This window comes from Carcharodon carcharias, chromosome 5, assembly GCF_017639515.1.
Source record: "Carcharodon carcharias isolate sCarCar2 chromosome 5, sCarCar2.pri, whole genome shotgun sequence".
NCBI lineage: Eukaryota > Metazoa > Chordata > Chondrichthyes > Lamniformes > Lamnidae > Carcharodon > Carcharodon carcharias.
The window spans coordinates 101819301-101834415 of NC_054471.1; the positions used below are offsets into that span (position 1 = coordinate 101819301).

General features: G+C 53.6%; 1 protein-coding gene across 1 annotated transcript in view; it reads right to left on the reverse strand.

The window, feature by feature from the left end:
* Nucleotides 1-854: 854 nt before the first annotated feature.
* LOC121277728 (40S ribosomal protein S17-like) overlaps nucleotides 855-15115 on the reverse strand; it is a 64070-nt gene continuing 49809 nt past the window's right edge. The window contains 1 exon segment of the mRNA XM_041187363.1: nucleotides 855-985. Within this exon segment, the coding sequence (XP_041043297.1) occupies nucleotides 855-985 (131 nt within the window).

Below are 15115 nucleotides of genomic sequence, written 5' to 3' on the forward strand. Positions count from 1 at the left end.
TACTGGGTATGGCTTCCCCTCTCTCCTGTGCAGTTATAAGTCTGTAAGCAGCAGGTTGTTTCTGGTGCTATTTCTGGTGCTGTGTTTGGTACCATTGATAGTCATCTTGGTCCTCATCTGAGGCCCAAACTGAGGTGGCATAAGTGAAACTCATCCTGATCTAATAGCTCAAAGCTCCAAGCTGTGTAAAGTAACCTCTTAGCACAAGCATTGTGAAGAAACACTTTCAACACAAGCAGGTAAGAAGGAAGCTGTGGGTGCTGAGTGTTTATCGACATAGTTCGCTGATATTGAGTCAGCCTCTCAATTTCTGGTGTGTACTCATCTTACTTTACTGCTAAGATTCAGGGATCCCATGGACTCAATAGTCAGCCCAAAAATGTTGAATAACATCACTTTAATTGAGCAACTAACGTATTGCAATTGGCAATTTTCACCCCTAGGCAACAAGTTGAAAATCTAAAACAAAAACAGAATTACCTGGAAAAACTCAGCAGGTCTGGCAGCATCGGCGGAGAAGAAAAGAGTTGACGTTTCGAGTCCTCATGACCCTTCGACAGAACTTGAGTTCGAGTCCAGGAAAGAGCTGAAATATAAGCTGGTTTAAGGTGTGTGTGTGGGGGGCGGAGAGATAGAGAGACAGAGAGGTGGAGGGGGTTGGTGCCAACCCCAAACACAGCACGTAATGTCTAAGCTAGCCTGTTCAAATTATATCTTGTCTGCCAAATTAAGTGACAGTGACAAATTTCCCTGTTTGAAGTTAAATGTTGTGACAGACATTACCATGTGTAAATATGTTATACGATGAAGTGGCCCAAGTTAGAAGCATGGGCCCAAATCTTCCAGTCTCTGCATCATCGGAAAATGCTCATCAGGACCTTGTGGAAGTTCTGATGCCCAGACATACGTAGGAATTGCCAGGGAAGTTTAAACTTCCAGTGGGCTGCTTCCCTGCTGCCCAGGTCTTGCATGAATGTGTCCAACTCTGAGTTAGAGTTAGATACTCAGGTCAGATTGGCGCAACTTACCATGAAGTTACCCCCCACCCTGACCAGCTGACCACCAGCCCGACCCAACTATCCCCCTAACCACCCGACTAACACGCAGCTGCTTGCCACAATCTACGTCAGGCTTGTCGGGGGGGGGCACGTTTCAACCTTTCTCTCACCTAAGTTCTGTTGAAGAGTCATATGGACTCAAATCGTTAACTCTGTCTTCCTCTCCACAGATGCTATCAGACCTGCTCAGTTTTTCCAGCTATTTTTGGTTTTGTTTCAGATTTCCAGCATCCGCATTATTTTGCTTTTATCTTTGGAAAGATGAAGCTTGGCACAACATTAAACAAGAATTTTAAAAAAATACTGAGGTATGAAAAGAAACAACTTACTGAGCAACAAAAAGGAGTAATAAATAAAGGTGAGTTTTAGATTGTAATAGGGTGAGAGAGTGTGTGTGTGTCTGGCTCACTCCCAGGCTCAGAGTGCTCAATTATTCACCCTCACCCACTGTGAGAGTGGATGAGAGTGCCTGATGGTGTGTGAGGATGAATGAGAATCCTGATACCAGGGGCAGAATTTTTAGGTCAGCATGCAGGCGCGCACCCAACCTGATTGGACACAAAATCACGAGAGATGAATGATGTTCAGCGAGTGACCTGACATCATCCCACGCTCGCGCGATATTTCGGAAGCACTCCTGCCAACATTTAAGAGGACTATTAAGGCCATTAAAGTTGCAATTGAGCCCAATTTTCTGTGGTCCGTCCAACCTTCAGGTTGGCAGACGGGTGAATCAGCCAGGCGGACTTTGCATTTTCTTGAAACCTCATCTATGGGCGTGATTAAATTTAAAAAAATTAAAATCTATGGCCAGAATTTTTCTCATGTATTCTCATGTGGCTCATTGTGAAGCTTGGACATTTTTTTCATGAGTTTTAAAACTTAATTTATCGTTTTGAAATTCTTCAGCTCCCTGAGGCAGCTCTCAGCCTTCAGGGAGCTCTCATTCCGTGCTGGCCCACACCCACGCTAACACCAGCGCCCGCCCTCCTCCTGCCCCCACCCTGGCAGCACTGAGCATTTTGGTGTGTGCTTCACATTGACTGGCCGTTACGGGAAGGGGCTGTTCGCAGTCAGTGATCTGTTCCCCGGCAGCTCCTGGGCCCACCGATTGCACCTGCCAACCTAAAAATCCTACCCTAGGAGTGACCCAGGCATGTGGGCTCACACTGCACCCCCACACGCACTTCCTTATACACACACTGCACCCCCACACACAAACCCTCATACACACACTGCGCCCCCACACACACACCCTCATACACACTCTGCATCCCCACACACACTCCCTCAGACACACTCTGCAATCCCACACACACACCCTCATACACACACTGCGCCCCCACACACACACCCTCATACACACTCTGCATCCCCACACACACACCATCATACACACACTGCAACCCCACACACACACCATCATACACACACTGCACCCCCACACACACACCATCATACACACACTGCAACCCCACACACACATCCTCATACACACACTGCACTCCCACACACACTCGCTCATATAAACTTGGCACCCCCACACACATTCCCTCATACACACTCTGCAACACCACACACACTCCCTCATACACACTATGCACCCCCACACACACTCGCTCATACAAACACTGCACTCCCACACGCACACTCCCTCAAACACACACTGCACCTCCACACACACTCGCTCATACAGACTCTGCACCCCCACACACACTCCTTCATACACAGTCTGCACCCCCACACACACTCCCTCATACACACTCTGCACCCCACCCACACATACTCCCTCATACACACCTTGCAGCCTCACACAATCCCTCATACACACTCTGCACCCCCACACACACTCCCTCATACACACTCTGCACCCACACACACTCCCTCATACACACCTTGCAGCCTCACACACTCCCTCATACACACTCTGCACCCCCACACACACTGCCTCATACACAAACTCTGCACCCCCACACAGACTCCCTCATACATACACTGCACCCCCACACACACTCCCTCATACACACGCTGCACCTCCACACAAACCCCCTCATACACACACTGCACCCCCACACACACTCCATCATACACACTCTGCATCTACACACACACTCCCTCATACACACACAGCACCCCCACACACACACCCTCATACACACTCTGCATCCCCCCACACACTCCCTCATACACACTCTGCACCCCCACACACACTCCCTCATACACACACTTCACCCCCACAAACACTCCCTCAGACACATTCTGCACCCGCACAAAAACTCCCTCATACACACTCCAGAACCCCACACACACTCCCTCATACACACTCTGCACCCCTCATACCCACAAACTCCCTCTTACCCACACTGCAATGCCACACACACCCTCTCATACACAGTCTGCACCCCACACACACTCCCTCATACAAACTCTGCACCCCCACACCCACTCGCTCATACACACACTGCAACCACACACACACTCCCTCATACACACTCTGCACCCCCACACACACACCCTCGTACACACTCTGCAACCCCACACACACTGCCTCATACACACACTCTGCATCGCCACACACAATCCCTCATACATACACTGCACCCCCACAAACACTCCCTCATACACACGCTGCACCCCCACACACACTCTCTCATGCAAGCTCTGCAACCCGACACACAATCCCTCAAACATGCACTGCAACCCCACACACACTTCCTCATACACACACTGCACCCCACACACACTCCCTCATACACACTCAGCATCCCCACACACACTCACTCATACACGCTCTGCACCCCGATACACACTCCCTCATACACAGCCTGCCCCCCACACACACTCCCTCATCCACTCTCTGCACCACAACACACACTCCCTCATACACACACTGCACTCTCAAACACACTCCCTCATACACACTCTGCCCACCACACACACTCCCACATACACACTCTGCACCCCCACACACAATCCCGCAAATACACTCCGCACCCCCACACACACATCTTCATACACACTCTGCACCCCCACACACATACACTCATACCCAAACTGCATCCCCACACACACTCCCTCATGCACACTCTCAAGCCCCAAACACACTCTGTCATAAACACTCCGCACCCCCACACACACTGCCTCATACACACTCTGCACTCCCACACACACTCCCTCATACACACTCTGCACCCTCACACAAACTCCCTCATACACTCTCTGCACCAAAACACACACTCCCTCGTACACAATCTGCACCCCCACACATACTCATTCATACACACTCTGCATCGCCATACTCACTCACTCATGCACACTCTGCACCCCCACACACACTCCCTCATACACACGCTGCACCCCCACACACACTCCCTCATACACGCTCTGCAACCCGACACACACTCCCTCATACATGCACTGCACCCCCACACACACTCCCTCATAGACACTCTGCACCCCCACACACACTCTCTCATACACACACAGCACCTCCACACACACACCCTCATGCACACACAGCAACCCACACACACTCCCTCATACACACTCTGCATCCCCACACACACTCACTCATACACACTCTGCACCTGACACACACTCCCTCATACACACCTTGCACTCCCACACACACTCCCTCATCCACTCTCTGCACCACAACACACACTCACTCGTACATGCTCTGCACCCCGACACACACTCCCTCATACACAGACTGCCCCCCACACACACTCCCTCATCCACTCTCTGCACCACAACACATACTCCCTCATACACACACTGCACTCTCAAACACACTCCCTCAAACACACTCTGCCCACCACACACACTCCCACATACACGCTCTGCACCCCCACACACAATCCCGCATATACACTCCGCACACCCACACACACTCCCTCATACACACTCTGCACCCCCACACACACTTCTTCATACACATACTTCACCCCCACTCACACTCCCTCATACACACTCTACACCCCCACAAAAACTCTCTCATACACAGACTGCAACCACCCACACAGCCACCCTCATACGCACTCTGCACCCGCACACTTACTCCCTCATACACACTCAGGACCCCCACACATACTCCCTCATACACATTCTGCACCCCCACACAAACTCCCTCATACCCACACTGCATCGCCACACACACTCCCTCATACACACTCTGCACCCCCACACACACTGCCTCATACACGCTCTGAACCCCCACACACACTCCCTCATGCAAACTGTGCAACCCCCACACATACGCCGTCATACACACTCTGCCCCCCCATACCCACACCCTCAAACACACACTGCACCTCCACACACACTGCCTCATACACACCCTGCACCTCCACACACACTGCCTCATACACACCCTGCACCTCCACACACACTCCCTCATACACACTCTGGACCCCCACACACACTGCCTCATACACAATCTGCACCCCCACACCCACTCCCTCAAACACACACTGCACCTCCACAAACAATGCCTCATACACACCCTGCAGCCCGACACACTCTCCCTCATACACGCTCTGCACCCCGACACACACTCCGTCATACGCGCTCTGCACACCGACATACACTCACTCATACACGCACTGCAACCCCACACACACTCCCTCATACACTCTCTGCACAACAACACACACTCCCTCATACACACACTGCATTCTCAAACACACTCCATCATACACACTCTGCGCAGCACAGACGCTCCCACATACACGCTCTGCACCCCCACACACATTGCCTCATACACACACTGCACCCCCACACACACTCTCTCACATATACACTGCACGCACTGCAACCCAACATAAACTCCCTCATTCAAACACTGCAGCCCCGCACACATACCCTCATGCCCACACTATACCCCCACACACACTCCCTCATAAACACACTGCAACCCCGCACCCCCACACACACTCCCTCATACACACTCTGCCCCCCCAACACCCACTCCCTCAAACACACACTGCACCTCCACACACACTGCCTTATACACAATCTGCACCCTCACACACACTCCCTCATACACACTCTGCACCCCCACAAACACTCCCTCATGCACACTGTGCAACCCCCACACACACTCCGTCGTACACACTCTGCTCTCCCACACCCACTCCCTGATACACACCCTTGTCCCCCACACAAACTCCCTCATACACGCTCTGCACCCCGAGAAACACTCCGTCATACACGCTCTGCACCCCGACGCACACTCCCTCATACACACACTGCAACCCCACAAACACTCCCTCATACAGACACTTCACCCCCACAAACCCTCCCTCATACATACTCTGCACCCCCACAAAAACTCCCTCATACACACTCCGGACGCCCACACACACTCCCTCGTACACACTCTGCACCCCTCATACCCACACACTCCCTCATATCCACACTGCAATGCCACACACACTCTCTCATACACACTCTGCACCCCCACACACACTCCCTCATACACACTCTGCACCCCTCATACCCACACACTCCCTCATATCCACACTGCAATGCCACACACACTCTCTCATACACACTCTGCACGCCCACACACACTCCCTCAAGCACACTGTGCAACCTCCACACACAATTCGTCTTACGTTCTCTGCCCCCGCACACACACTCCCTCATACACGCTCTGCACCCCGACACACACTCCCTCATACACACCCTGCCCCCACACACACACTCCCTCATAGACTCTCTGCACCACAACACACACTCCCTCATACGCACACTGCACTCTCAAACACACTCCCTCATACACACACTTCACCCCCACACACAGTCCCTCATACACACTCTGCACCCCCACAAAAACCTCTCTCCTACACAGACAGCACCCACCCACACAGACACCCTCATACACACTCTGCACTCCAACACACACTCCCTCATACGTACTCTGCACCCACACACATACTCCCTCATACACACTCTGCACCCCCACACACACTCCCTCATACCCACACTGCATCGCCACACACACTTCCTCATACACACTCTGCACCCCCACAGACAATCCCTCATACACACCCCGCACCCCCACACACACTCCTTCATACACATTCTGCAGCCCTACACACATTCCCACATACACTCTCTGCAAACCCACACACACTCCCTCTTACACGCTCTGCACCCCCACACACTCTGCCCTATGCACACTCTGCAAACCCCAAACACACTCCGTCATACACGTTCTGCCCCCCCACGCCCACTCCCTCAAACACAAAGTGCACCTCCACACATACTCCTTCATACACATGCTGCACTCCCAGACACACTCCCTCATACACACACTGCAACCCCACACATGCTCCCTCATACACACTCTGCAACCCCATAATCACTCACTCATCCACACTCTGCATCCCCACACACACTCCCTCATACACACTCTGCACCCCCACACACACTCCCTCATACCCACTGCAATGCCACACACACTCCCTCATACACACTCTGGACCCCCACACACACTGCCTCATACACAATCTGCACCCCCACACCCACTCCCTCAAACACACACTGCACCTCCACAAACAATGCCTCATACACACCCTGCAGCCTGACACACACTCCCTCATACACGCTCTGCACCCCGACACACACTCCGTCATACACGCTCTGCACACCGACATACACTCACTCATACACGCACTGCAACCCCACACACACTCCCTCATGCACACTGTGCAACCTCCACACACACTACGTCATACACACTCTGCCCCCCCACACACACTCCCTCAAACACACACTGCACCTCCACATACAATGCCTCATACACACCCTGCCTCCCCACACACACTCCCTCATACACGCTCTGCACCCCGACACACACTCCCTCATACACACACTGCCCCCCGACACACACTCCCTCATACACTCTCTGCACCACAACACACACTCCCTCATACACACACTGCATTCTCAAACACACTCCCTCATACACTCTCTGCACCACAACACACACTCCCTCATACACACACTGCATTCTCAAACACACTCCCTCATACACACTCTACGCAGCACAGACACTCCCACATACACGCTCTGCACCCCCACACACATTGCCTCATACACACACTGCACCCCCACACACACTCTCTCACATATACACTGCACGCACTGCAACCCAACATAAACTCCCTCATTCAAACACTGCAGCCCCGCACACATACCCTCATACCCACACTATACCCCCACACACACTCCCTCATAAACATACTGCACCCCCGCACCCCCACACACTCTCCCTCATACACACTCTGCCCCCCCCACACCCACTCCCTCAAACACACACTGCACCTCCACACACACTACCTTATACACAATCTGCACCCTCACACACACTCCCTCATACACACTCTGCACCCCCACGCACACTCCCTCATGCACACTGTGCAACACCCACACACACTCCGTCGTACACACTCTGCTCTCCCACACCCACTCCCTGATACACACCCTTGTCCCCCACACAAACTCCCTCATACACGCTCTGCACCCCGAGAAACACTCCGTCATACACGCTCTGCACCCCGACGCACACTCCCTCATACACACACTGCAACCCCACAAACACTCCCTCATACACACACTGCAACCCCACAAACACTCCCTCATACAGATACTTCACCCCCACAAACCCTCCCTCATACATACTCTGCACCCCCACAAAAACTCCCTCATACACACTCCGGACGCCCACACACACTCCCTCATACACACTCTGCACCCCTCATACCCACATACTCCCTCATATCCACACTGCAATGCCACACACACTCTCTCATACACACTCTGCACGCCCACACACACTGCCTCATACACACTCTGCACCACCACACACACTCCCTCATACACACTCTGCACCCCCACACACACTCCCTCATACACACACTGCAACCCCACAAACACTCCCTCATACAGACACTTCACCCCCACAAACCCTCTCTCATACATACTCTGCACCCCCACAAAAACTCCCTCATACACACTCCGGACCCCCACACACACTCCCTCATACACACTTTGCACCCCTCATACCCACACACTCCCTCATATCCTCACTGCAATGCCACACACACTCTCTCATACACACTCTGCACGCCCACACACACTGCCTCATACACACTCTGCACCCCCACACACACTCCCTCATACACACTCTGCACCCCCACACACACTCCCTCATACACACACTGCAAACCCACAAACACTCCCTCATACAGACACTTCACCCCCACAAACCCTCCCTCATACATACTCTGCACCCCTCATACCCACACACTCCCTCATATCTACACTGCAATGCCACACACACTCTCTCATACACACTCTGCACGCCCACACACACTGCCTCATACACGCACTGCACCCCCACACACACACCCTCAAGCACACTGTGCAACCTCCACACACAATTCGTCTTACGTTCTCTGCCCCCCCACACACACTCCCTCATACACGCTCTGCACCCCGACACACACTCCCTCATACACACCCTGCCCCCCCACACACACTCCCTCATAGACTCTCTGCACCACAACACACACTCCCTCATACGCACACTGCACTCTCAAACACACTCCCTCATTCACACTCTGCCCACCACACACATTCCCACATACACGCTCTGCACCCCCACACACACTCCCCCATACACACACTTCACCCCCACACACAGTCCCTCATACACACTCTGCACCCCCACAAAAACCTCTCTCCTACACAGACAGCACCCACCCACACAGACACCCTCATACACACTCAGCACTCCAACACACACTCCCTCATACGTACTCTGCACCCACACACATACTCCCTCATACACACTCTGCACCCCCACACACACTCCCTCATACACACTCTGCACCCACACACACACTCCCTGATACCCACACTGCATCGCCACACACACTTCCTCATACACACTCTGCACCCCCACAGACAATCCCTCATACACACTCCGCACCCCCACACACACTCCTTCATACACATTCTGCAGCCCCACACACATTCCCACATACACTCTCTGGAAACCCACACACACGCCCTCTTACACGCTCTGCACCCCCACACACTCTGCCTTATGCACACTCTGCAAACCCCAAACACACACCGTCATACACGTTCTGCCCCCCCACGCCCACTCCCTCAAACACAAAGTGCACCTCCACACATACTCCTTCATACACATGCTGCACTCCCAGACACACTCCCTCATACACACACTGCAACCCCACACACGCTCCCTCATACACACTCTGCAACCCCATAATCACTCACTCATCCACACTCTGCACCCCCACACACACTCCCTCATACACACTCTGCACCCCCACACACACTCCCTCATACACACTCTGCAACCCCATAATCACTCACTCATCCACACTCTGCATCCCCACACACACTCCCTCAGACACACTCTGTACCCTCACACGCACTCCCTCATACCCACTGCAATGACACACACACTCCCTCATACACACTCTGGACCCCCACACACTGCCTCATACACAATTTGCACCCCCACACCCACTCCCTCAAACACACACTGCACCTCCACAAACAATGCCTCACACACACCCTGCAGCCCGACACACACTCCCTCATACACGCTCTGCACCCCGACACACACTCCGTCATACACGCTCTGCACACCGACATACACTCACTCATACACGCACTGCAACCCCACACACACTCCCTCATGCACACTGTGCTACCTCCACACAGACTATGTCATACACACACTGCCCCCCCACACACACACTCCCTCAAACACACACTGCACCTCCACAGACAATGCCTCATACACACCCTGCCTCCCCACACACACTCCTTCATACACGCTCTGCACACCGACACACACTCCCTCATACACACACTGCCCCCCGACACACACTCCCTCATACACTCTCTGCCCCACAACACACACTCCCTCATACACACACTGCATTCTCAAACACACTCCCTCATACACACTCTACGCAGCACAGACACTCCCACATACATGGTCTGCACCCCCACACACATTGCCTCATACACACACTGCACCCCCACACACACTCTCACATATACACTGCACGCACTGCAACCCAACATAAACTCCCTCATTCAAGCACTGCAGCCCCGCACACATACCCTCATAGCCACACTACACCCCCACACACACTCCCTCATAAACACACTGCACCCCCGCACCCCCACACACACTCCCTCATACACACTCTGCCCCTCCCACACCCACTCCCTCAAACACACACTGCACCTCCACACACACTACCTTATACACAATCTGCACCCTCACACACACTCCCTCATACACACTCTGCACCCCCACACACACTCCCTCATGCACACTGTGCAACCCCCACACACACTCCGTCAAACACTCTCTGCTCTCCCACACCCACTCCCTGATACACACCCTTGTCCACCACACAAACTCCCTCATACACGCTCTGCACCCCGAGAAACACTCCGTCATACACGCTCTGCACCCCGACGCACACTCCCTCATACACACACTGCAACCCCACAAACACTCCCTCATACACACTCTGCCCACCACACACATTCCCACATACACGCTCTGCACCCCCACACACACTCCCCCATACACACACTTCACCCCCACCCACACTCCCTCATACACACTTTGCACCCCCACAAAAACCTCTCTCCTACACAGACAGCACCCACCCACACAGACACCCTCATACACACTCTGCACTCCAACACACACTCCCTCATACGTACTCTGCACCCACACACATACTCTCTCATACACACTCTGCACCCCCACACACACTCCCTCATACACACTCTGCACCCCCACACACACTCCCTCATACCCACACTGCATCGCCACACACACTTCCTCATACAAACTCTGCACCCCCACACACACTGCCTCATACACGATCTGCACCCCCACACACACTCCCTCATACACACTCTGCACCCCCACACACACTCCCTCATACACACTCTGCACCCCCACAGACAATCCCTCATACACACCCCGCACCCCCACACACACTCCTTCATACACATTCTGCAGCCCCACACACATTCCCACATACACTCTCTGCAAACCCACACACACTCCCTCTTACACGCTCTGCACCCCCACACACTCTGCCTTATGCACACTCTGCAAACCCCAAACACACTCCGTCATACACGTTCTGCCCCCCCACGCCCACTCCCTCAACCACAAACTGCACCTCCACACATACTCCTTCATACACATGCTGCACTCCCACACACCTTCCCTCATACACACTCTGCAACACCACACACACTCCCTCATACACACTATGCACCCCCACACACACTCCCTCATACACACTCTTCAACCCCCACACACACTCCCTCATACACACTCTGCACCCCCACACACACTCGCTCATACAAACACTGCACTCCCACACACACACTCCCTCAAACACACACTGCACCTCCACACACACTCGCTCAGACAGACTCTGCACCCCCACACACACTCCCTCATACACACTCTGCACCCACCCACACATACTCCCTCATACACACCTTGCAGTCTCACACAATCCCTCATACACACTCTGCACCCCCACACACACTCCCTCATACACACTCTGCACCCCCACACACACTCCCTCATACACACTCTGCACCCACACACACTCCCTCATACACACATTGCAGCCTCACACACTCCCTCATACACACTCTGCACCCCCACACACACTGCCTCATACACACACTCTGCACCCCCACACACACTCCCTCATACATACACTGCACCCCCACACACACTCCCTCATACACACGCTGCAACTCCACACAAACCCCCTCATACACACACTGCTCTCCCACACACACTCCATCATACACACTCTGCATCTACACACACACTCCCTCATACACACACAGCACCCCCGCACACACACCCTCATACAAACTCTGCACCCCCCCACACACTCCCTCATACATACTCTGCACCCCCACACACACTCCCTCATACACACACTTCACCCCCACAAACACTCCCTCAGACACACTCTGCACCCGCACAAAAACTCCCTCATACACACTCCAGACCCCCACACACACTCCCTCATACACACTCTGCACCCCTCATAACCACAAACTCCCTCTTACCCACACTGCAATGCCACACACACCCTCTCATACACAGTCTGCACCCACACACACTCCCTCATACAAATTCTGCACCCCCACACCCACTCGCTCATACACACACTGCAACCACACACACACTCCCTCATACACACTCTGCACACCCACACACACACCCTCGTACACACTCTGCAACCCCACACACACTGCCTCATATACACACTCTGCATCGCCACACACAATCCCTCATACATACACTGAACCCCACAAACACTCCCTCATACACACGCTGCACCCCCACACACACTCTCTCATGCAAGCTCTGCAACCCGACACACAATCCCTCATACATGCACTGCAACCCCACACACACTCCCTCATGCACACACAGCACACCCACACACACCCCCTCATACACACACTGCACCCCACACACACTCCCTCATACACACTCTGCATCCCCACACACACTCACTCATACACGCTCTGCACCCCGATACACACTCCCTCATACACAGCCTGCCCCCCACACACACTCCCTCATCCACTCTCTGCACCACAACACACACTCCCTCATACACACACTGCGCTCTCAAACACACTCCCTCATACACACTCTGCCCACCACACACACTCCCACATACACACTCTGCACCCCCACACACATACATTCATAGCCAAACTGCATCCCCACACACACTCCGTCGTACACACTCTGCTCTCCCACACCCACTCCCTGATACACACCCTTGTCCCCCACACAAACTCTCTCATACACGCTCTGCACCCCGAGAAACACTCCGTCATACACGCTCTGCACCCCGACGCACACTCTCTTATACACACACTGCAACCCCACAAACACTCCCTCATACAGACACTTCACCCCCACAAACCCTCCCTCATACATACTCTGCACCCGCACAAAAACTCCTTCATACACACTCCGGACGCCCACACACACTCCCTCGTACACACTCTGCACCCCTCATACCCACACACTCCCTCATATCCACACTGCAATGCCACACACACTCTCTCATACACACTCTGCACGCCCACACACACTGCCTCATACACACTCTGCACCACCACACACACTCCCTCATACACACACTGCACCCCACACACACTCCCTCATACACACTCTGCATCCCCACACACAGTCACTCATACACGCTCTGCACCCCGATACACACTCCCTCATACACAGCCTGCCCCCTACACACACTCCCTCATCCACTCTCTGCACCACAACACACACTCCCTCATACACACACTGCGCTCTCAAACACACTCCCTCATACACACTCTGCCCACCACACACACTCCCACATACACACTCTGCACCCCCACACACAATCCCGCATATACACTCCGCACCCCCAGACACACTTCTTCATACACACTCTGCACCCCCACACACATACACTCATACCCAAACTACATCCCCACACACACTCCCTCATGCACACTCTCAAGCCCCAAACACACTCTGTCATACACACTCTGCACCCCCACACACACTGCCTCATACACACTCTGCACTCCCACACACACTCCCTCATACACACTCTGCACCCTCACACAAACTCCCTCATACACTCTCTGCACCAAAACACACACTCCCTCGTACACAATCTGCACCCCCACACATACTCATTCATACACACTCTGCATCGCCACACTCACTCACTCATGCACACTCTGCACCCCCACACACACTCCCTCATACACACGCTGCACCCCCACACACACTCCCTCATACACGCTCTGCAACCCGACACACACTCCCTCATACATGCACTGCACCCCCACACACACTCCCTCATAGACACTCTGCACCCCCACACACACTCCCTCATACACACACAGCACCTCCACACACACACCCT